Source organism: Anastrepha ludens, chromosome 4 (assembly GCF_028408465.1).
Source record: "Anastrepha ludens isolate Willacy chromosome 4, idAnaLude1.1, whole genome shotgun sequence".
In the NCBI taxonomy this organism is placed as follows: domain Eukaryota; kingdom Metazoa; phylum Arthropoda; class Insecta; order Diptera; family Tephritidae; genus Anastrepha; species Anastrepha ludens.
The window spans coordinates 86449168-86470513 of NC_071500.1; the positions used below are offsets into that span (position 1 = coordinate 86449168).

At 38.2% G+C, this 21346-nt stretch overlaps 1 protein-coding gene across 4 annotated transcripts in view; it reads left to right on the forward strand.

The window, feature by feature from the left end:
- Window positions 1-21346, forward strand: part of LOC128860059 (microtubule-associated serine/threonine-protein kinase 1) — a 33070-nt gene that overhangs the window by 8020 nt on the left and 3704 nt on the right. Inside the window, exons 2-11 of one of the 4 annotated variants that reach the window (XM_054097293.1) lie at window positions 11872-12006; window positions 12085-13119; window positions 13180-13772; window positions 13839-14611; window positions 14668-15940; window positions 16005-16401; window positions 16470-16900; window positions 16968-18287; window positions 19679-20069; window positions 20132-21235. In XM_054097293.1, the coding sequence (XP_053953268.1) occupies window positions 12240-13119; window positions 13180-13772; window positions 13839-14611; window positions 14668-15940; window positions 16005-16401; window positions 16470-16900; window positions 16968-18287; window positions 19679-20069; window positions 20132-21235 (7162 nt within the window). In that variant the 5' untranslated portion in view covers window positions 11872-12006; window positions 12085-12239. Of the gene's footprint in view, window positions 1-11871; window positions 13120-13179; window positions 13773-13838; window positions 14612-14667; window positions 15941-16004; window positions 16402-16469; window positions 16901-16967; window positions 18288-19678; window positions 20070-20131; window positions 21236-21346 lie in introns of those variants that run through there. The other 3 variants (XM_054097290.1, XM_054097292.1, XR_008454213.1) reach the window with 3 other exon arrangements.

Consider the following 21346-nt stretch of genomic DNA (forward strand, 5'->3'; position numbering starts at 1 on the left):
CAGTTGTTTTTATTTTCAATAAATAAACAAAATGTTCGCAACAAAAGTATACATTTTTTATCATTTTCTTATTTTTTATGTTATATATTTTTTTTGGTATATTATTTTTATTTTTCTTTAAAACGAATCAATATTTAACAATAATAAGTGAGTAAAAAATTTGTTATTTTAGTAGTCGATTCCGCAATTTCCGCAGGGACCTTCCATTTATATTTGCATATACATATGTATGTATGTACATACATAGGTATATCTAAATGCCTATCTTTGATTGTATGTATGTATGGGTGTAAGCATGTGTGCCCATCGGTTGTTGTATTTACATTTCAGTGAACCGCTTTGATAAATAAAACAAACAATAGTGAATTTAATTATCATGTGAGTCCCTCAATTTTGCAATGCTAAATATAAAAAAAAGAGCGAAAAATATCAAAATACAACTGTGCCCCATTCACTCACAGAGCCCGAGATAATTGTGTTTGATTATTGTGGATGGACAACGTGCATAACTCAATCGCTAACCGTTGATAGGTGATACAAACATACATACATATGCATGTAGGTATAAACGGCTGCGTATTCGTACTTCAATGATTTGCCTAGAGAACAGGAGGATTGTCAAATGTGCGGAATCCAAGATGAGAAAATGCGAAGGTATTGAATTAAAGCGGAAATGAATTTGTTTTTGGCACGATGACTTGCCACAGAGGTCAGCAAATTTTCGAAATAATATTTAAAATTTTGCTTTAAAAATATGATTCATACCAAAGCGCATTAGTATGAATTATAAGCAATTATTATCGTGTATCTGTGTGAAGCGTTTTCCACTGTTGTTATTTAATTAATTTGTAGTAGCACACACTTTTCACAGCATGTCTAACCACGAGTTCACACTTTTTGTGTTGTTGATATTATATAAATGGGTATAATTTTTTTATACTAATTTCATTTTAAAAGTTCATTACTTAGCATTTAATAGGGAGCTGTGAATTTCTATTGAACACAAGTAGCAATGTACGAGTATGTGCCATTTACATATTTCAGTCTGCTGATAAGGCGCAGAACCCCTGAAGGGAATTAAATTAACAACTAACGACGCCTGCGTGGCATAGAAGTAAGCTGTTTGCGTAAAGAAATATAATAAATGATAAAAGTTCTTTTCTAATAAAAAATAATGGCACTGCATATTTGGAAGGAATTTAGTCCGACAGCAATGCTTTTGTGAGACTCGAAGCAGTTCAGCATTCAAAATGTCGTAGTACTACACCTCTCGCTGGAATTTGCACAAAGATCTGCCAACTTTAAAGTACAAGCAGAATCCATTTGTCTACTCGTCCATCCATCGAACTTCATTTGTTTATATAATATAGAAGAGAAAGCCTAGCACCGTCCAAAAAAAAAAGTGTTGTAATGAAATGGCGCTTACACTTTATTTTTTGTTTACTAAAATTCAATGGGTTATAAAACTGCGTACCTGGGAAAATTCTGGTTGACAATTTCGATGAAATTTTGAACAAATTTTTTACTAAGTGTAAAACTTTGCGTTTTGTGGTTTTTGTTGTAGTGTGAACTAGCTTTTTATAAAAAATAGTGGTGTGTCTAATTTTGTAATGGGATGCATAGTATATGGAAGGAAATCGTAGGGGTATGAATTAATAGTGATTAGCAAGAATGATCGATTTCAAGATACGGTCAGCCGAAACAAAATTATGAAAGTAACTTTGGCTGCTACGTCATAGGAGACTTGACAGCACAATTGTGCACGATCATTTTACACGTAGTCTCATGTTCATCCAATCAAAATCATCGTTCAGTCGTTATCTATGTGGCACATTATCTAATAGACAATGGCTGTGTTGATTTTTTCGTATATCACCAACATTAATTTCAGTGTTTGTGAACCTCTGTTGTAAACAAACTGCTGTCAAATTCGCTGAGAGCCTGGCTACTCCTTTGCATTCTGTACATCGTGTATGTGCATATGTATGTATTTACGTGCATCTAGAGTCTGGAGAGTTTGCAAGAGCTAGATACGTACATATAAACAATTTTTTATTCTTGAATATGTAACAATTATTCGCCATTTCCCCGCTCGCTATCTCTATGCTCGATTAAATTGACGAAAAATTTTCATGCGAAAGCAACAGTAAAGTTATCGAGTAAGATTCGCCGCTATAGCTTATTAGGGCGCACTGCCTTACCAGCACCTGTAATTTAAGGCAGCTCTCTTCTCGCATTGTCGACCTATGTTCATTTATACCAGTCGCTTCATCTATTCGCCACTTGCTAAGTCTTGGCGAAAAGAAGATGCCCAATAATTCTTTCCTACAGGGAAGCGCCTATGTACATACATATCGATTGATAACTAATTTACATGTGATTTATTATTCTTTGATGAATGACACTGATTGCTGCCCAGCATGTTTTTTGACTTCCTATTCTCATAGCTGCTCGCTGTACATACGTATGTATGTATAGTATATAGTATTTTTGCGTTTTGACTCTCATTGTCATAAGGCTATTAAAAATTTTATAATATATAGTAGCAGTCTAATTTTTTTTTATCGGTACGTAGTACAGTGTGTTCGTTTTTTAAGGGCCTGTACTTTAACGCATATAGCTTTTCTAAACGGTAAAAAATTCATAAACATACCTGCATAGATATGTATATTTTTTTTAGACCAATTCAAGTCGCATATGCTTTGGTGTAAAAATTCTGTTTGAAAAATTATATGTATTTAAAGAAAGATAGTTTACGAATACATTACAAGGTTATGTAAAAAGGTGTAGTTTTCTGAAAGATGTTTGGAGCTAATGTATATCCGTCTCAAAAAATGTGCTATATAATTTGTATCGTTTTATTTGGGAAAAATATAAAAATTTAGAGCGTTTGGACTTAACTTCTCTTCGAATGACAAAAGCCAAATAAAAACCATGCACTTTATATCAATTTCACAGCGAAATTTTTTCTTGTATATCTATTTCGCTGCGTTTGTATGAATAAAAATATTATATTTTTACTCGATTTTCAATAACAGTAAAAAGATAGATGCGCTTATTATCGAAATGGATATCAAAAATTCTATGTTTCTTCAAGTAATTTCATCTTCGTCACGCGATAGTTTTATCTCAAGAGAGATTTTTATTTGCTATCGTTATTAAACTGATAATCGATTTAAGAATTTAATATATATTTTTTTAAGCTTTGGTATTTTAACATTTCCATATAAAATTGTAATTTACTCGAAAATTGGTGCCACTTCTACATCAAAACGCTTTATATTCATCGGCTTTGTCACTTTGGAAAACCCTTTTATACCTGTATGTATGTGCATATGCACATAGCTATGGTTTATACACACGTACATACCATGACCACAATCGTTGAGATGCTAAAACTACAAACGATGAGTCATGCCATCAGACTATTGATACATAAGGTTGACTATGTATCTGACCACAAACCACCTCATTTACCTATAGCTCTTATGAATACCGTTTTGCCTCGCACCTGACCGTGGTTGTCTGTCTACTTGTGATTTTTATGACTGTCTGTCTACATACCTTGTGCATAGTTATATGGATATCATTTCTTTATTCGGTCCTTGTCGCGGAGGCTTCAACGCCCACATAATTATACTTTCGCTTCCTTTCACTGTTATTATTTTCTTTTTGTTTTGATACTTAATTACTACGCTTTGTTTATTTCTCGTGAATCATATGAAATATTTTTTTCTTACCAATATTAAAATTCGTAAAAATATTGCTTCGCTCTGATTTTCCCTTTTTTTCATCGCAATGTAAGTAATGTTTTCTTTTGTTACAAACTCTGGACTTCATCCCACATTTGCGAAAAGTATTTATAATATATTTATGTGTACCTACATACGTATGTATGCCCATTTGTATATTACTTATGTATGTGAATCATATTTTCATTTCCGCCAATCTCAATCTCTTCACATGTATAAATATGTATACATATATATGTATGCATGGCTATATGCATGTGTGCATGGCTATATCCATTCAAATTTCTGATTATTATTGGAAATTTTTTGGCATGCCGCTAAACCTATACAAATGTACTATATGTATCAGCAGTTTTCCACCGTCTGTCTGGCAGTTGTGGCAAATCAATTTTCTTTCTAGGAATTTTTGAGGAGTGTGTATGGGATGTGTGCGTGTGGGAAACGAAGCCAGCTGCTGCGTTAAAACGTAATCAGTTTTGTCCCTTTAATTTTACATACATACATATATTGTATATGTATGTATGTATTTATGTACATCCCGCGACAAACCAGTTTTGACCAGGTTTGTTGACTAGTTTTCTTTATTTTTGTATAAAAGTATAGCTCATTGTCTAAGAAAAACCATTCAAATCCAAGTTTCCAACTTTATACAAAAATTTGAAAAATTTCACAAGCTTGCGTCCCAGTTCTACGGTTTTTAATTAGGTAGATAGGTATGTAGGTAAGATGGCAAGAGTACTTCAGGCACACTTCAAGCAGCACTTACATACATACGTACTGTTTTGAACCATACTTGTGAAAAGAAAAATTTTGGGAAGACAGCCTTCCAGTGCTGTTGATGTTGATATAGTGGAGGAGAGAAAAGGGATCTAGACTGGAGAATTTCGTCAAGTCATCCCCAAAACGCACGCTAGCCGCCAGAGCCGGACATTTGTAGAGAAAGTGCTCAGCAGTCTCTTTCTCTGCAGGATCCCAACAGCTTCTGCAATAGGGGTTGTACGGAATTCCAAGCTTCAACGCATAAGTACCGATCACCCAGTGACCAGTGAACACCGCAATGAGTCTGGAAATTGAATGGCGGGAGATTCCCATCACCTTAAGCGTTCTGTTTATACCGTATTGAGGCCATAGTGTTTTCGAAATAGCACACGATGAGACAGACCTCCATCTTTTTTTAGAAAGAAATTGTGTAGTTAACTAGCGTTATATGTAATATAGTTTTATAGTTTATTAAATTTTAGTACAATAAAAATGCAGGTTTGAAGCTGCCGACAAATTCCAAAAAAGTAAAAAGGACCCCTAATCAAATTTAGGATTTTTCATTAAAAAATTTCTATGAAAAAAGTGAAGTTGGCAAAAAATCTCAAAAAGTAAAAAAGAACCGTAATCAAATTTAGTATTTTTCATTTAAAATATTTCTATGAAAATAGCATATTTCATTTCAAATATTTTCATTTAATATCATAATTAATTAAAAATTTGAACAATTAATTAAATTTACTTAATAAGTAATTATAAAGTAACTGTATTTAGTTAAATCTAAATATAAAAGTCGTGCGAATAAAAATTTATCTCTTGAAGGGGGAGTAGCATCATTGTGTTCTATTTTGAATTTCTGTTTTTGTATTTCATTTTTACCTGTGCTACCAAAACTTTGTAAATTACCAAAGCGTTCACACGAGATAAGTGAATTTGTTTTGGTATAAAATGTTTGCAGGTCGATGTTATTTAATCTATTCTTTTACTGCCCATTCAAAAATTTCGGAAAAGTGTATCCTATGCTCTATTAAAAAGAGATTAAAAAAATAATTTTTGTTTTTAATTAAATTTTTTTTTATTAAATTATTTTTCTTGTATTAATTTTTTTATTTAATTTTTTAAATTAATTCTTTTTTATTTAATTTTTATTTCTTTAATTTTAAAAAATTTTTTTTTATTTTCTGAGTTGTCAGCGTCTCTTTAATTTAGTTTCAATAAATTTTCTAGTCTTTTTACTTTCTTGGAAAATTAGTCCATTCACGTTCCATATTTTTTCGTAAATATCAATATTTTGATTCTGTTAATACAATTTTGAAAAATTTAGCTTTTAAAATCTTCTGAAAAGATTTTTTAGAGTCAAGTATTTATAAAAACTAGTATTATTATACAATTTTTGTAAACTAATTTTATTTATAAAAACTAGTATTATTTACATTTTTTTTAACTGATTTTATTTATTAATGAAAACTAATTTTAGTTATATAATTTTATTTATAAAAACTCGATTTTTGGGGGTATTCTCAAATCAGTTCAGCTTACGTAATTCTAAATATTTTTCCGAAATAATAATAAATTTTATAGTTCCGATGACAAAACAGTAACAAGTTTTTTATTATGTAGAGTTTTATATCCTTAAATATTATATGTATGTATGTATGTATGTATGTATATATTATTGCTTTATTTGTCAACAGCTTTCCATCTTCTCAGCGCTACTATCTGTTTCGGTTCTGCTGTTTCATACAATTGCTACCATATAGTAGGCATGTAAAGGGTAGTTCAAATACAAGCTTATCTTTAAAAATGTCATAAAATAAACCAATTATTTTCTAATATTTCGATTGCATATATTTGGCAAAAAAAACAAAAATAGGCCACCACACGCGGAGGTGAAAAAGCTGTCAGTCATAAAATAACTCATGATTTAACCACTTGATGCTCGGGTTCTTTTCACAAAAATGTAGTCAAAACATCAGACTTTTTTATTTTGTATTTAACATAAAAAATAAAAATAGCAAATGACAATGTAGTACGAACACGTCGAAATCTCAGAGCAGCATTCGGATTGGTGCGTTAGAGTATTCCACAACACACGAGGGCTGCTCGTTCAAAATCATTTAGAGGTTAAAACCAGATGCCTGTATTTGGACCGCTCTGAATGTATGCATACTTTGTTCGTGTCGAATTTGTAAAAATCGGCTGTTTTTAGTGACATCAGCATAGAAAATCAATCGGCCAGTGATTATTTTGATTTTTAAATTAAACAAAATAATAAAAAGAAGTGGTCACGTGCTAAATTATGAAATTACGAATGATATTAAAGCCTGTTTTTTCTTTGTTTTGCACTTGCTCTCGTTTATTTCTCCTCTTGTATTCGTTTGCTTTGTTTCTGTGCTGGCGTCACGGCCTAGGAGCAACAACAAATGAACAAGCGAGTTTGGCCATCAAGATACAAAATTACAAAATCAGTTTATTTTGTACCACCATCTTGAATGAGTTCGCCCTGGTATTCGAAGAACAGGTGTCATTGTGAAAATACCATATGATTCAAAATTAGTTATATGTATCTATTTGAACCACCCTGTGTGTATGGAAGTATGTACAGTATGATACAACTCGTGCCTGTAAATGTGATGCCAAATAAATAAATTAGAAGGAAGCAATGGAAAGCCATTCAGTTCGGTCAGTCAACGTTTATCTTCGGTAAGAGTGTGTGACTTATTTTCTACTTAAAATACTGAGTGATTAAGATCTCCAAATATTTTTGCAATTTTTCATAAATGTTATTTTAATTAAGTGAGTGTGCTGTTGTCGTTTCATATGTTGATTGATTCGTATTTTTTGTTTTTCGAAATTTTGTTTGGCGGCCATAATTTGCCCCGCGAAATTCCGTATCGCCGTCTTGTTTTGATGAAGGTAATGATCAAGTGAAAGTTAGCATGTTTCATACCTACATACATACAAATGGTCATATTTGTAGGATAAAATACTAGTTTTAAAATAGAAAATATTGAAAAACTTAATTAAATTAAATGCTGAATATGAGTTTTTTTTATTCCGAAATTATTTAAAATTCATTTACTGGATTAATAATTAATGAAAGTTTCAAGTCATAAGAAAATAATTTTAATTCTAAGATAACAAGAATTTTCAGAATACCACGATAAAATATAAAAAACGTGTACTTCAGTACCATATTTTGCTCGAAAGCGTTTAAAAGTATTTAAAGGGATACTAATCATGTTCTAAACAGGTTTTGTCGTATCTTACAGTAGCATCGTGTATTTTAACTTATTTTAGAAGAAACGCATTCAGTCGTGGGCTTGGTTCTTCCATCTCTTAAATTAGAGAAGGAAACAAATAAACCAGCGAAATGTTGTCATCAAGAAAGAGGCAACAAAGTTCGTGCCCCTACTGTCATTTAGTCGAGGACTTTATCAGTGTGAACCTTAAAATTCAATGGATAATCTTTTTCACCATTAAGTGATATTTTACGTTGCGTCGGTAATTGATATGTAAAATCTTTGATGCACAAAGACTATGCATTCGCACCTATTCTTCTTCATTCCTTGTGCCATCCATCTTTGTTATTGTTGTTGTAGCAGTTCAATACACTTCGGATAAGAGTTGTCAAATTAGCTGCAGATTGTAGGGATTATTGCTAATACAACAATAACAACACATTCATTCTCAAAATATTTCGTAAATCCAAATCCCTACCTGAATCTGTCTTTGTGGGGAGAAAATAGTAATTTTATGTGTGAATGGATGTAAAATATTGGAGATATAGTATATATTTGTTTTACAAGTAATAAATTTCTTCCTCTTGCACATTGTTGACAATCTTGTAATAATAATATCGTCTTTTCTAAAAATAATAATACATAGTATACCAGCTGAAAGTGATTTAGGCCGAGCTTCTACTCTAATAGGCTTTGTTTTTGCTACGTTGCTCTATTATAGCAGTATTCGATTCGCAATGCGTTACCGAAAGGCGAATAGATATGCCACTGGCATAGTTAAATACTCTTAGGCAGCACTGGAAAAGACATTTGCTTCGAAGTACTTAATGAGTATTAGTAATGAGACTTGCATAATATCAGAAAAGAGAATTGGCAGCATTGAATATAGAGAGTTTTATGAGGACGTTCCCACGACAGTCGGTTCTACGTTACCGGAATGACCCGGATTTATATCCGGCCAAGGACTGTCACTTCAGCAGCATTCCCCATATATGTATAGGGAATGTTTATGCTGCTATAACAACAACAAGAGTTTTATGAGGTATAACCATAGATACTCGCTAGCAGTGATTCTTGCTTCATAACACATGCAAATTTTACGTTAAGTGAACAGAGCCCAAGCATAGTGAGTAGAGAAGTGGCGAATCGAAGGCGCCTTTGATTAATATCGGAAAAGAGAATTGGCAGAATTGGCGCTTAGGAAACAGTTGCGGATGAAACCAGTGCTTCCAAATTTTGTTATGTATTGTAGTTTTTATCGTCTTTTTACAATCTGCTTTACCGGCCGTAAATATTAAACGAATTCCTTTCTAACGAACACTTTCCCAATTCAAAAAACAAGTAAGATATTAACTTTTTTGCACTTGCATTTTCCAGTGCGAAATTTACTTTAATAAATATTTCTCTGATATTTATTTAACAGTGATGCCAAGTGTAGATTATAGATTATAGGCAGGTGTCGATGGGCGTTTTGTTGGTGCAGATACATATGCATTAAAAAAACATGGCTATTATTGAGAAAATTTGATTTACGCAGTAGTGAGTAAGTAAGTAAATAGTAGTAAGAGCAATACATTTCGTTTTCGCTTTTGGACCGTAAAATATCAAAATCTATAAACAAAGATTGACAATTTAAATAACAATCTATTATAAATAAGTAGAAAAAAATCAAATCAGCTGTTCTACTGTTACGAGTACTACCTGCTTTGGTTGATTATCATAACATTTTCATGTGAGGATAACTTCAGACTAAAATCCATATATCGACCAACCAAAAAATAAAACAACACGAAATTGTGTGTTTGATTTAAATTCTGACCCTGAGCTCAACTTAATGTTAATAATGTTTACACGCCTCAATGCCAACCTACCGAATGGTAGTCGCGCATAAATCCACTCGAATTTCTTAATACTCATCTAAAGTATGTTCAGCAATTTTGAAACAAATATTCGTTCTTAGTACTGATAATGCGTATTTGGTGCTCTTCGGCGAACAAAAGATGTTTTTTTTTTATACAAATGTAACGTAATTTTTTTGATCGTCTGAAAATGTCAAAACGTCATTCAAAGTTTGCATTTTCATTAAGGGGGGCCTCTACTGTAAAACTTAAAAAAAATCGATTTTTTACTTTTTGTTGAAACATACTCAGAAACAACTCCAGAATGTTCCATGAAAATCTTAAAAAGAAATCTTGAATAGTTTTCAAGTTATAAAAGTTTTAGCAAAGCAGGTATAAACTGAGCGCTCGGGCGGTTTACGGTCATATGCTGTAAGTATGAAAAATTGTTTAAGCGTGTTTTTCTCGAAACCACGTTTTCAAAATTGCCCACATCACAGCTCCGTGAAAAATTAACATATCAAGCTCAAACTTTGATAGTATATTTTTAACAATATTTACTAGTTTTTAAAGCTATGGTGGGAAAAAATTTATTATTTATAACCCCTTTTTTAATAACAAAATGACAACAAAAAAATGTCGATTTTTTAAAAAACTTCAAAAATTTTACAAAAAAATTTTTTTTTTGCAAGTAATAGGCTTAACAACTAAAAATAATGATATATAATAAAAAAAATTTGGTTTTTTTCATTTCAGATTTTTTTTAAATGCGCGTCAGTGTGGGCAGATTTCAAAAGGCGTTTCGGGGGAGCGGCTGTACAGCTGCCATTTTGAAATGAAAATAAATTTAAAAAATTTTTTTGTACACTCAAGACCTGTGTTTATGTAACCTTAAACTTTTTTTTACTAATTAAATTAATACAAGTATGAAAACAAAATCCATGAAAATTTGATTTTTACAGTAGAATCCCCCCTTAAGGTGCAGTTCACGAACGAGTAACTTTAGAAAATTATCAAAATTTACTACTGAAATTGCGAGTTGGTGGTCGTAATTCAAAAGTGGATTTCATCGAAAACTAATCTACAGCGATGAAGCTAATTTTTAACTTAATAGGCGCGTGTTTTTCAGGGTACTCCACAGGTTCTATAAAAAGTGACCGTATGGTCTGAATTTCATGCCGGGGGTGATTATTTGAAAAATTTTCCAAACGAATGGTCATTTCGCTCGTGCGATTTAACGTCTTTGGATTTCTTTTTAGGTTAGGATATCTTCGTTAGTTTTTGAAAGCAATTAAAATTTAACTAAAAAAAAATATGAAAATATGAATGACTAAATTTTCCATGCACTAGTCGATATGTGTGGAGTAGTGATGGAAAGTGCAGTTCAAAGAGCCGATAACTTCAAACGTGCACGCGGTGGTTATGAGCAATATTGAATTACTTATTTAAAGCCAATTTTTTTATTATAACTGGAATAAATTTCAGTTCGATATCTTAGTTATTCTGTTTTATTTAATTAAAAAATCGTTGTATCTCTTTATGATTTATTCGCAGTCGTCAAAAGTCAAGAAATCAATGTCATTATTTTATTTTATTTTATTTGAAAAGGAAACAGATTAGAAAAATGCGTAATACCAGATAACTTAGCTCCTCAAGTTAAATATCTCTTTTAATGCACCAAGCTAAAGTACTAAAATATCTAAAAGTAAATTCCTTAAAAGGTTTAAAATGACGTCTTAACAATCATTAATTTATCAAGTGTTTTGTCCTGTTTGACATTTGATTTTAAATCTTTATTAAATTGCTAACAACTTAATCACACTCTGTTACATTTGTTTGCACAGCGTTTTTATCAATCTTAATATGAAACAAAACACTTAAAGTGTAAATAAAACATTTTTAATTTTTGTATGTGTGTGTATATTTACGTACGTCATATAACTAGAATAGACCTAATAACATTGTATTGGATAAATAGTGGAGTTCGGTTGTTTATAATTTCGCCACGGATGTGATAGAAATCTCGGTTTGCGGCCGAATCGGTTGGTGCATGACTTCCATTCGGAAGTGCACCAAGTACACCAAATGATAGGCAAAGTTTTTTTCTAATAGCGGTCGCTCCTCGGCAGGCAATGACAAAGCTCGGAATTTTTTTCTTAAAATTTAGGTTAGGCTACTGATTTTATCTATAAGTAGTTCTATTGCATCAGATTATAAGTACTTGTGTTTATATGGTATTAATCTGGCTAAATTTTTACTAATTTATTAATTCTTTAACAGGTTTTTCATAATGTTGATTGCAATATAGATTTGAAAAAAAAAAAAAATATATATTAAAATGCTTACCAACTGCAGCGCTGCGGCAATCCACCTCCAACCAGCAATATTTGGCGAATCAACATGAACGGATAGAAAGTAGCAATAATTGAGAGTAAACTTGAAAATCGAGCAGGATAATAATAAAAATAAAAAAATTATTGTACTTTCCCACAGTCATTACTCGCATATACAATCATTAACATAAGAAGAGCCAAAATGTTGAGCAAGAATGTAATTGAAATAAATAACTAATAGGAAACCCATTCAAAAGCTTAAAAAGTCGAACAAAAATTCAACACGAGCAAACTTTTGTTCGATTATCCGTGACAATGAGTCGAGAAGAGCCAAAATCGCGTACAAGCAATACAAACATAACTCATCCCACCACCATAAGCTCTACTAACACCCCCACCAATAACAGAAATACAACTATATCAACTACTACAAATTCATCAAACAGTTATACCACCTGCAGCGATGCACCAACTACAAATACTAGCACCAACACCACATCATTCCTATCGGCCACCAGCTGCAGTGCCAGTGGTGGCGGTGGTGTAAAAATCTCTACTTCAACGCCACATAAACGCTGTGATGTCGCCACCAATTTAAGCAGTGGTAGTAGGGGTGATGAGGTGCCCAACATTTCGTTGCTTGAAATGCTAAGTGCCGCTTTTCAACCAGACGATAGTATTGCCACAACGATTAGTCCGCCGGGTAGCCGAAACGTGAGTGTCACATCAGCGCCAGCTAGCTCTAACAAGTCTTCTTCAATTAATAATAATTCAACGGGTAGTCCGGTAGCAAAGCGTCACTTGAGTACTGCATCTATGGCTCGTATGCGTCCACAATCAAGTTACTCGGCACGTGCACTGGTATTTGATGACTCCGATCAGGAATTAAGCGCGAGTGGTGGCAGTGGTGGTAGTTTGCGCATCAATAGCAAGCCAGAAATGGACATTAGTGCTATTAAGTCGTCTACGGGGCTGGAAGTATTGACCACGTCACCGAAAGTGACCTCTGGCGATAAAAACAATAGCACTGCATCATTGACAACTTCGCATTCACTGTTACGCAATTCGAACTTGACCAAGTCGTCTTCGGGTGGACTATCGGGTAGTTCAGTGTCGTTACCAGGACGTAGCTACAATGCCTTATTGCGAAAAATCTCCTATCAACATGGTTACTCCATGCGCTCGTCAAGCAATGGTAAGTGTAATGTCTTTTCATTAGATTTCTTGTGTGCATTTTCAATTTCTTACACTTTAGATACATCAAATCTGGTGCGTATGCGTAACTCTTCGCTCGGCAAGTCTGCACCCTGTCTCACCGGCAGCTATATGCGTGGTGATTCCTCTAGCTGCTTCAGTACCGGTCCACATGTGCTCTCACAGTCGCATTCGTCAGCCACATGTAACGTTCAGGCACATGCAACAATGCATCACTGCAACTCTTCACCGAACACCGTTAGCTGTGCCGCCGCTGGCACATCTGCAGCTGCCTCTACAGCGAACGCATTGAACATTTCGCGTTCAGGCAGTGGTGCTGGTTTAGGTATTGGTAAACATCACTTGCATGGCGTGGTAATGCGCGGAAGTAGTGTGGGCGGCACGTCCAGCGGAGTTGCACATCATCGTTTGAGTTTGGTTACGGCTGGCATAAATGCTTGCACAACTTCACCGCGGTCGCACTCGCCCTACTCTGCAAGCCCCATCGACAGTCCACGCATAAATTCACCAATGCAATTTCCATTTGCGCCTATAAAACGCATTGCATCGTGTCGGGGCGATGGCAGGCGGTGGTCGGTGGCGTCTCTGCCTTCTTCTGGGTATGGCACTACGCCCGGTAGTTCAAATTTGTCGGTGAGTTAAAAAGCTATCCACAATATCTTCAGTATATATCTAAATAAATATATATTTATTATTTAGTCACAGTGCTCCAGCCAAGAAGCGCTGCATCAGTTACAAAACATTCCACCCAGCGATGATGCTGCACAATATGTTAATGCTATAACATGTTGTGTGGAGCATTTACAGGCGGCCATTGCAGCGGCACCACGTGTGCACTGCCAAAAGCACTGCGCCTTGATGTCCGGCGCATATACACCATCAACGCCCACACCAGCAACTACAGCAACAGGTACAACGAGCAAAATAGTATCCGTCCCACATTCGACAACGAATACAATTAGCTTCAACAGCAACAGCCATTCAAGCTTCCTAGAGTCTAACAAATTCGCTACTGTTCCAACACAGCATCCCCAACCGCGTCCGCCGTGTCAAAACTGTTGTGCTGACAGCAATGTTTTGTGTGGCGGTGGGAAAGTCTGTGCTGCTGCTGTCACTACTGCTGCTGGTGCGGTGCCTGGTACACCTGCAAACGCTGCTAACTTAGCTGCTGGAGTACATGCTTCAGGCACGCCTAGTGCCACTGGCAGTAGTAGCGGTAGTGGTAGCGGCAATAACAATGGCTCTGTTGCCTTTGCTGGTCGCATGTCGCCCTTTCACCGTCCACGTTCGCGTTCGCTCTCAAGTCCGTCGCGTTCACCGATAGTGGATAACGAGATTGCTATGATGAACACTTTGTACAAAGAACGCTTTCCGAAAGCTACACAACAAATGGAGGAGCGCTTAAAGCATTTTATAAATGAGAATAAGAGTGTAGCATGCAATAGTTTTCGTGATTCGCAGCCAATTGTTCGGTAAATGACTAAAATGTGTGTTATGACTTAAAATAACCTTTTTTTATTTCCTGCAGGTTTGTCCATCATCAAGTGCTTGAAATGGCGCGAGACTGCTTGCATAAGTCTGAGGCAAAGTTAATCACATCGCGTTACTTTTACGAAATGAGTGAGAATCTCGAACGTTTACTGTTGGAAACGAAAGATAAATCGCCAGAGGCGGCCGCTGAGCTAACTGGTGTAATAAAAAAATTACTCCTAATCATATCGCGTCCTGCACGTTTGCTTGAATGCTTAGAATTCGATCCGGAGGAGTTTTATCAGCTTCTAGAGGCTGCCGAAGGTCAGGCAAAGGCAATACAAGGGATTAAGGCCGATATACCGCAATACATTATACACAAGTTAGGCTTAAATCGCGATCCGATTGCTGAAATGCAACAAGAGATGAAGGAAACTGAAGCGGTTTGTGAAGGCAATCAATCGACCGCTGATGCTGCTGCACTAACAGATGCTTCACAAGGACAAGCTATCCCATTGCTATTAAATTCTCCGCATACTTGCGTCACAGCCAATTTCAACTCATCGAACACACTACTAGCCAGTGATGCACATGCAGCAGGCAGTGGCACGTGCACGCCACAACCGCCGCTACCGCTACAACCACCACAAACACCGGTGGCAGGTGGTCCTGACGTGCCAATGCCCTCATTTGCTGCAGCTATTTGTACAGCGGTGGCCAATGCCACGCCCACTGCTACAACGACCCTCGCTCAACGTTCCACAGCGCAACAAGCCACACAAACAGCGCAACCAATACCAAACGAACACGATTTCGATATCGTAAAATTGATCTCAAATGGCGCCTACGGTGCGGTGTACCTGGTTAAGCATAAGACTACGCGCCAACGTTTCGCTATGAAAAAAATTAACAAAAATAATCTCATTCTGCGCAATCAGGTGGAGCAGGTGTTTGCCGAACGTGATATACTCTCCTTCGCCGACAATCCGTTCGTGGTCAGTATGTATTGCTCATTCGAGACGAAGAAACACTTGTGCTTGGTAATGGAGTATGTCGAGGGCGGCGATTGCGCGACGCTTTTGAAGAATATCGGCCCGTTGCCACCTGACATGGCGCGTTTTTATTTTGCGGAAACAGTATTAGCAGTGGAATATCTGCATAGTTATGGCATTGTGCATCGTGATCTCAAGCCCGATAATCTACTGATCACGGCTTTAGGGCACATAAAGCTCACCGATTTCGGCTTATCGAAAATGGGTTTAATGTCATTGGCAACAAATTTATACGAAGGCTACATTGATTCGGAGACAAGACAGTTTTCCGACAAACAAGTAAGCATCTCGAGACCATTAGACCGGTTAACAATGATTTTTAAACACTTGAGCTTTATTTCAGGTCTACGGTACTCCTGAATATATAGCACCGGAAGTGATACTACGACAAGGCTATGGCAAACCGGTTGACTGGTGGTCAATGGGTATTATATTATATGAATTCCTGATTGGTTGTGTTCCATTCTTCGGCGAGACTGCCGAAGAACTTTTCGCGCACACTGTTAACGATGATATTGAGTGGCCAGATAGTGAGGATTGGGATGTACAGCCTGAGGCAAAGGATCTTATAACACAATTGTTGCAGCAAAATCCACGAGAACGCTTAGGTACCCAGGGTGGAGCTTTGGAGGTGAAAGAACACGTATATTTTATAGGCTTAGATTGGAATTCGCTTTTGCGGCAGAAGGCTGAATTTGTGCCACAATTATCCACTGAGGACGATACGAGTTATTTTGACAGTGAGTATACTTTAGAGTTCATTTGTAGTTTGTGTGTGATTTTGTATCTTTCCGTAATTAACCCACAGCACGTATGGATCGATACAATCACGATTTGGCTGGTGAAGATACTGACGACACTGACGACACGCCAGTTTTCGGTTCATTTTCATCGCTAACCCCACAATATCGCAAACAACACTATTCGTGGTCGCGTGTGCCGTCGACCAGCTCCAGCACCACAATGACACCGACTACCAGCAGCGTGACGTCCGTTTCGGCGTCTGCTTCCAGTGCCGCATCAGGCAATGCTATTACCCAAACTGATGGCAAAAAGGACGTTGTAACCAGCACTGCAACCACATCTAGCAATTCGTTTGCCTCCGAAAATACCACAACAGTGGTGGACACGTCATTGGCTCTGGTAAAATGTAAAAATAGCTCTGCATTGTCACCAAGCATGAGCAGCGATTTTATTGCCAACAAGCTGCTAGCAACACCTCAATTACGCAAACTTGATGTGAGTGACAATTTTCTAAAACTAGGTATAGGAAGTTTATCTCATTTATATCGTTTCTTCGACACAGTTAACATCTGGCTGCCTCAAAGTGCCATCCACGCCCGATGCCGAATATTTGCCGGAACTATTGCACAACATCACCATCGGCAACGACAACGAATTGCGTATGCTCAATCAATTTCTGCGGCAGTCCTCAATCTCCAGCCCATCAGCCTCTCCTGCTAGCAGCGCTGGTAGTGGCACTGCTTATTTGCAACAGCGTGAGCGCCAATCGCAACGTCACAGCATGCCGCCATCGACTACTTCGATAATTACCACGCCCGCTACTCCACCAGCCACGATAGTGAGTGCCGCTGCTGCGCAAGCAGCTGCAATTGCCACGGCCGCTGCCGAAGAGTCCAATGCCATATCATCCGCTGCATCCACTGCATTAACTAAAGCAACACATCCGCATCCATCGCTTATACCAGCAGTGGCGGCCCCCTCACGAAGCACACCTGAATCCTCTACCGCCACAGATAGTGACGATTTCTCACCGCAAATCCATCGCAAACGCAAGGGTGTGTGCGCACGAGATATGCTACCACGTTTCTCAATATCCATCGAGGACGAGACGGTGAGTGGCGGCTCATCGTCTGCGGAGAATACTCGTGAGCAATCGCCACTTGCATTGCAACATCATCACAAGTCAATGGATGGACATTTGGGTAAACATCGGTCCCGATCGATTGTGAAGTCAGCGTCGGCATTGGGCTTATCATTGATGTCCAGTGCTGTAGATAATCAGCAGTTGGCGCAGCAGCTATGCGGTATTGCGGCTGGTATACAATCGCCAGGTAGTGGCGCAGGAGGCAGCGGCGGCGGTGGTAATGGTGGTTCCAGTACGGCGAGTTCACGCGACACCTCACCGTGTCGCGATCTCTCGCCATTGGTTACTAATTTGAAGCCGCCAATTATTATAAGGCGTGGACCACGTGGCTTTGGATTCACGGTGCATACGATCCGTGTTTACTACGGAGACACAGATTTCTATACAATGCATCATTTGGTGATGGCTGTGGAGGAAGGTAGCCCGGCTTTTGAGGCTGGTCTACGTCCCGCCGATTTGATTACGCACGTGAATGGTGAACTGGTGCAGGGACTCTACCACACACAAGTCTTGCAGTTGTTGTTGAGTGGTGGTGAACATGTAACGTTACGTGCTACACCTCTGGAACAGACAAGCATACAGAGTGGTGGACGCAAGCGCGATTTGATGCAAAGTAAGCTGGCCAAGAAGGGCGTGAACAGGCAGAAGAAGCAAACGAAGAAGGAGCACGACAAGAAGCGCAAAACTTCACTATTTCGGCGGATTAGTAACAAGCGCGCTTCGGCAGAGATACAACAGGTAAGGTGCAAGAAATATCAAGGGAAAGTAGGGAGTAAATAAAAGGAAATTGTTTTCTGTAGACAACTATAAATTAAATATTTTTAATATTCGTATAAAATATTTTCCTATAGACAACCTATCAAAATTGTATATGTGCAAGAGGCTCGAAGTTTGACGTTCAGCGAGTGGTAGAGAACATAAGCATTCCTCTAAGCGAACTGTACTGTTGACTATTGACTTGAGCGTAATCGCGGAAACCAATAGAAGGTCTCTGACTACTAACTGCAGGGTCTCCAAAGCGCTCTGGCCAAAATTGAATCGTAAAATGTCTGTTTGGATTCAACAGACCAACTACCAGCGCCCTCAGAGGTGTTATAAAGGGTTACTGCACTATTGGAACCCTATCCAGTAGAATAGGTGTAGCTCGCAATGACTTCTGCAGGAGTTGTGAAAAAGAAGAAGAAATTGAGTTGGTACAATTTGTCCTGTGAATGGCCTGCACCTCGAAGAAGACGTGCCAAATATCTGGGCGATTATTTCTTTGAAGGCCTGGAAAATTTGCAAAATACCTCACTGGAGGGACTAGTTACCTTCTTAAAAAGATCTAAGTGGTTTAATAAACTTAGTTAGAGGATGGAAATCAAATGCAGGTATCACAATGGGCCTTAGAGCCATCGAGTGTCTTGTCCTAGACACCTAGCTAATTTAACCTAACGTAAACATAAGTAGGTATCCTAGCTAGGAAATTTTACTGGGAGGTGTATATATCGAATTGCGTTCCTATGACAGTTTAGATGACCAGTCAGGCCCTACTTGAAAGAATCGGATTTTTCTCGACCAAGCACTGCATTCTCAGTAAACTAACCTTATTTATATAGATATATATAATGTCCTGTTGTTTCGCGGGGGAGCAAATAGTTTCGTTGATAAGGTTAGTTTAAAGTCGTCAGAGTCTCGGTACTAACAACAGGGAGTGTGTAGCTGAGGTTGGCAATTGGATAGGAGAGGCCGCATTTTGGCAATCTACATTCCAGAAGGAAAACATCCTTTTCCCCCTCCATGTTGTATTTCACCCCTTGCCTTTGATGACTGGATTATCTCCATGCAGCTAAGTAGCTCGAAACACTAGTGATGAGGACTGACTGTGAGCTTTATCCTGGGCCTGAAGTCAAAGTTCTGCTGCGTTTGTCAAAGAATTCTCCATCCAAACGCAACTTCGGTTAGATGCAAGCAATACAGGGAGAGAATTATACGGTAGGTCCCTTATTTGTAGGAAAATATCTCGACGCGCACCACATTTTTTGAGGTTATATGTCTTAGTATTTTCGTGGAAACACATAAATTAACTTAAATCATGTAAGGAGAACCCTTTACTACCATATAAATACTTTGTTTCCTCCTGTCCTTAGATCGCTGCAGGTATGGCAGGTTCCCCAACCAATCCCGCAGTCAACTCTATTGTCAGTGGTTCTGGTGGAGCTGGGGGTGGGACTGTATGCAATCGCAATTTATCTCCTATGGACTCCTCTTATCATAGCAGTAGCTGCTGCCAGTCAGCTGGAAATTCATCACAATCTACTTCACCATCTTCGTCGGCACCGAATACTCCAACAGGCGGCAATGGCACACAATCGCAGCCAACCTTTGCCAATACTCCAACAAAAGCTACTGCATTGGCAATTTCAACAAATGTGTCGGGGGTCATGTTGCAGCACGGTGCGACCGGTGCTATCGGGGGTGGGGTGGTTGGTGCTGGCGCTGCAGTGGGCAGTGGTGGTGTTGTGGGTGGTAGCATTCCAGGTATGATTTATAGACTAAATTCAAATGAAACATATTTTATTAAACTTTTTACTACATTTCAGTATCGCCTACTTCGGTGCCACAGCTTTACCAGCGCCCATCGACACTGCATGGCCTCAAGCATAAGTTGCACACAGCCGGTTGCGGTGGCAATAATGCCGTTGTCGTTTGCCCGACGGGAAGTAGTGGTGCTGGCGTTGTAAAGTCGCTACATACTAGCGCTGCTGGTGCTTTGCCCCCAAATCGTCGCAAATCGGTTGGCCATATACCACTTTCACCATTGGCACGAACTCCGTCACCATCACCTCTGCCAGCTTCGCCCACACGTTCACCGTCACCATTGGCTTTCCCCGTTGTGGGGCATCAGCCCGGCGCCTCGAATACCACACAGTCATATAGCCCCGGCAGTTCACTACCCGCAGTACAGACGAGCGGTTCGAAAAAAAGTGGCTTCGTGCGCACTAAAAGTGGCGAACCAAGCTCACCCTTACTACGGCGTGCACTCTCGCCAGATCGTCTACATCCGCGTAGTGCCGAGGCAAAGTGCACACTGATTTCACCGCTTTGCTGCTCGCCACCGATTAAACAGCCACAACAACGCGTAATCGGTGGAGTTTGGCGTCCTAATACTGGTACGGGTGCAAATGTGGGTGTTGGTGGCGCTACTGTTGGTGTTGGCGGAACGGCAACAACTGCAATCACAACATTACCGCCGTTAAATACAATGCAACAAAGTTTTACGTGTATCGGTGGTGCTAACGCGGCTAATGCGAATAATAATGGTAGCGGAGCAGTCGCTGCAAGTTCAGGTGGGAGTTTAGAAGCATCAAATGAATCTCAAATGTCTAGTTGCGGCATGTTGGATACAACAGATCCAACGGCTGTAGTTGTTGGCACGCCCACCAATATTACCTTATCAACACCAGGTGAGATGCTGCCACGCATCGCCGAGGAAAAGGATTCGCCGACTAGCACACATGAGTCGGAGGAAGAGGCTACGCCAGCAACGATAGCGGTGACTAACGTATCTAATACAGCAGCTCTAGGCGCAGTTGGCGTAAACGTTATGCAGACCATTGACGAGCATGGCGACGAGATGTGTGTTGGTGGCAGCGAAGTGAGCGTTGCTTTGGCAAAGAGTGCAGGGGATAGTCAACAAAAAAATGGTAATTAAGTGCAAGTGAAATGATGAAGGAATCTTAATATAATATTTATGTTAAAAGTTTATAAATACAGCAAATAAGGTATAATATTTCTCATACATTTTTCTTTTTTTT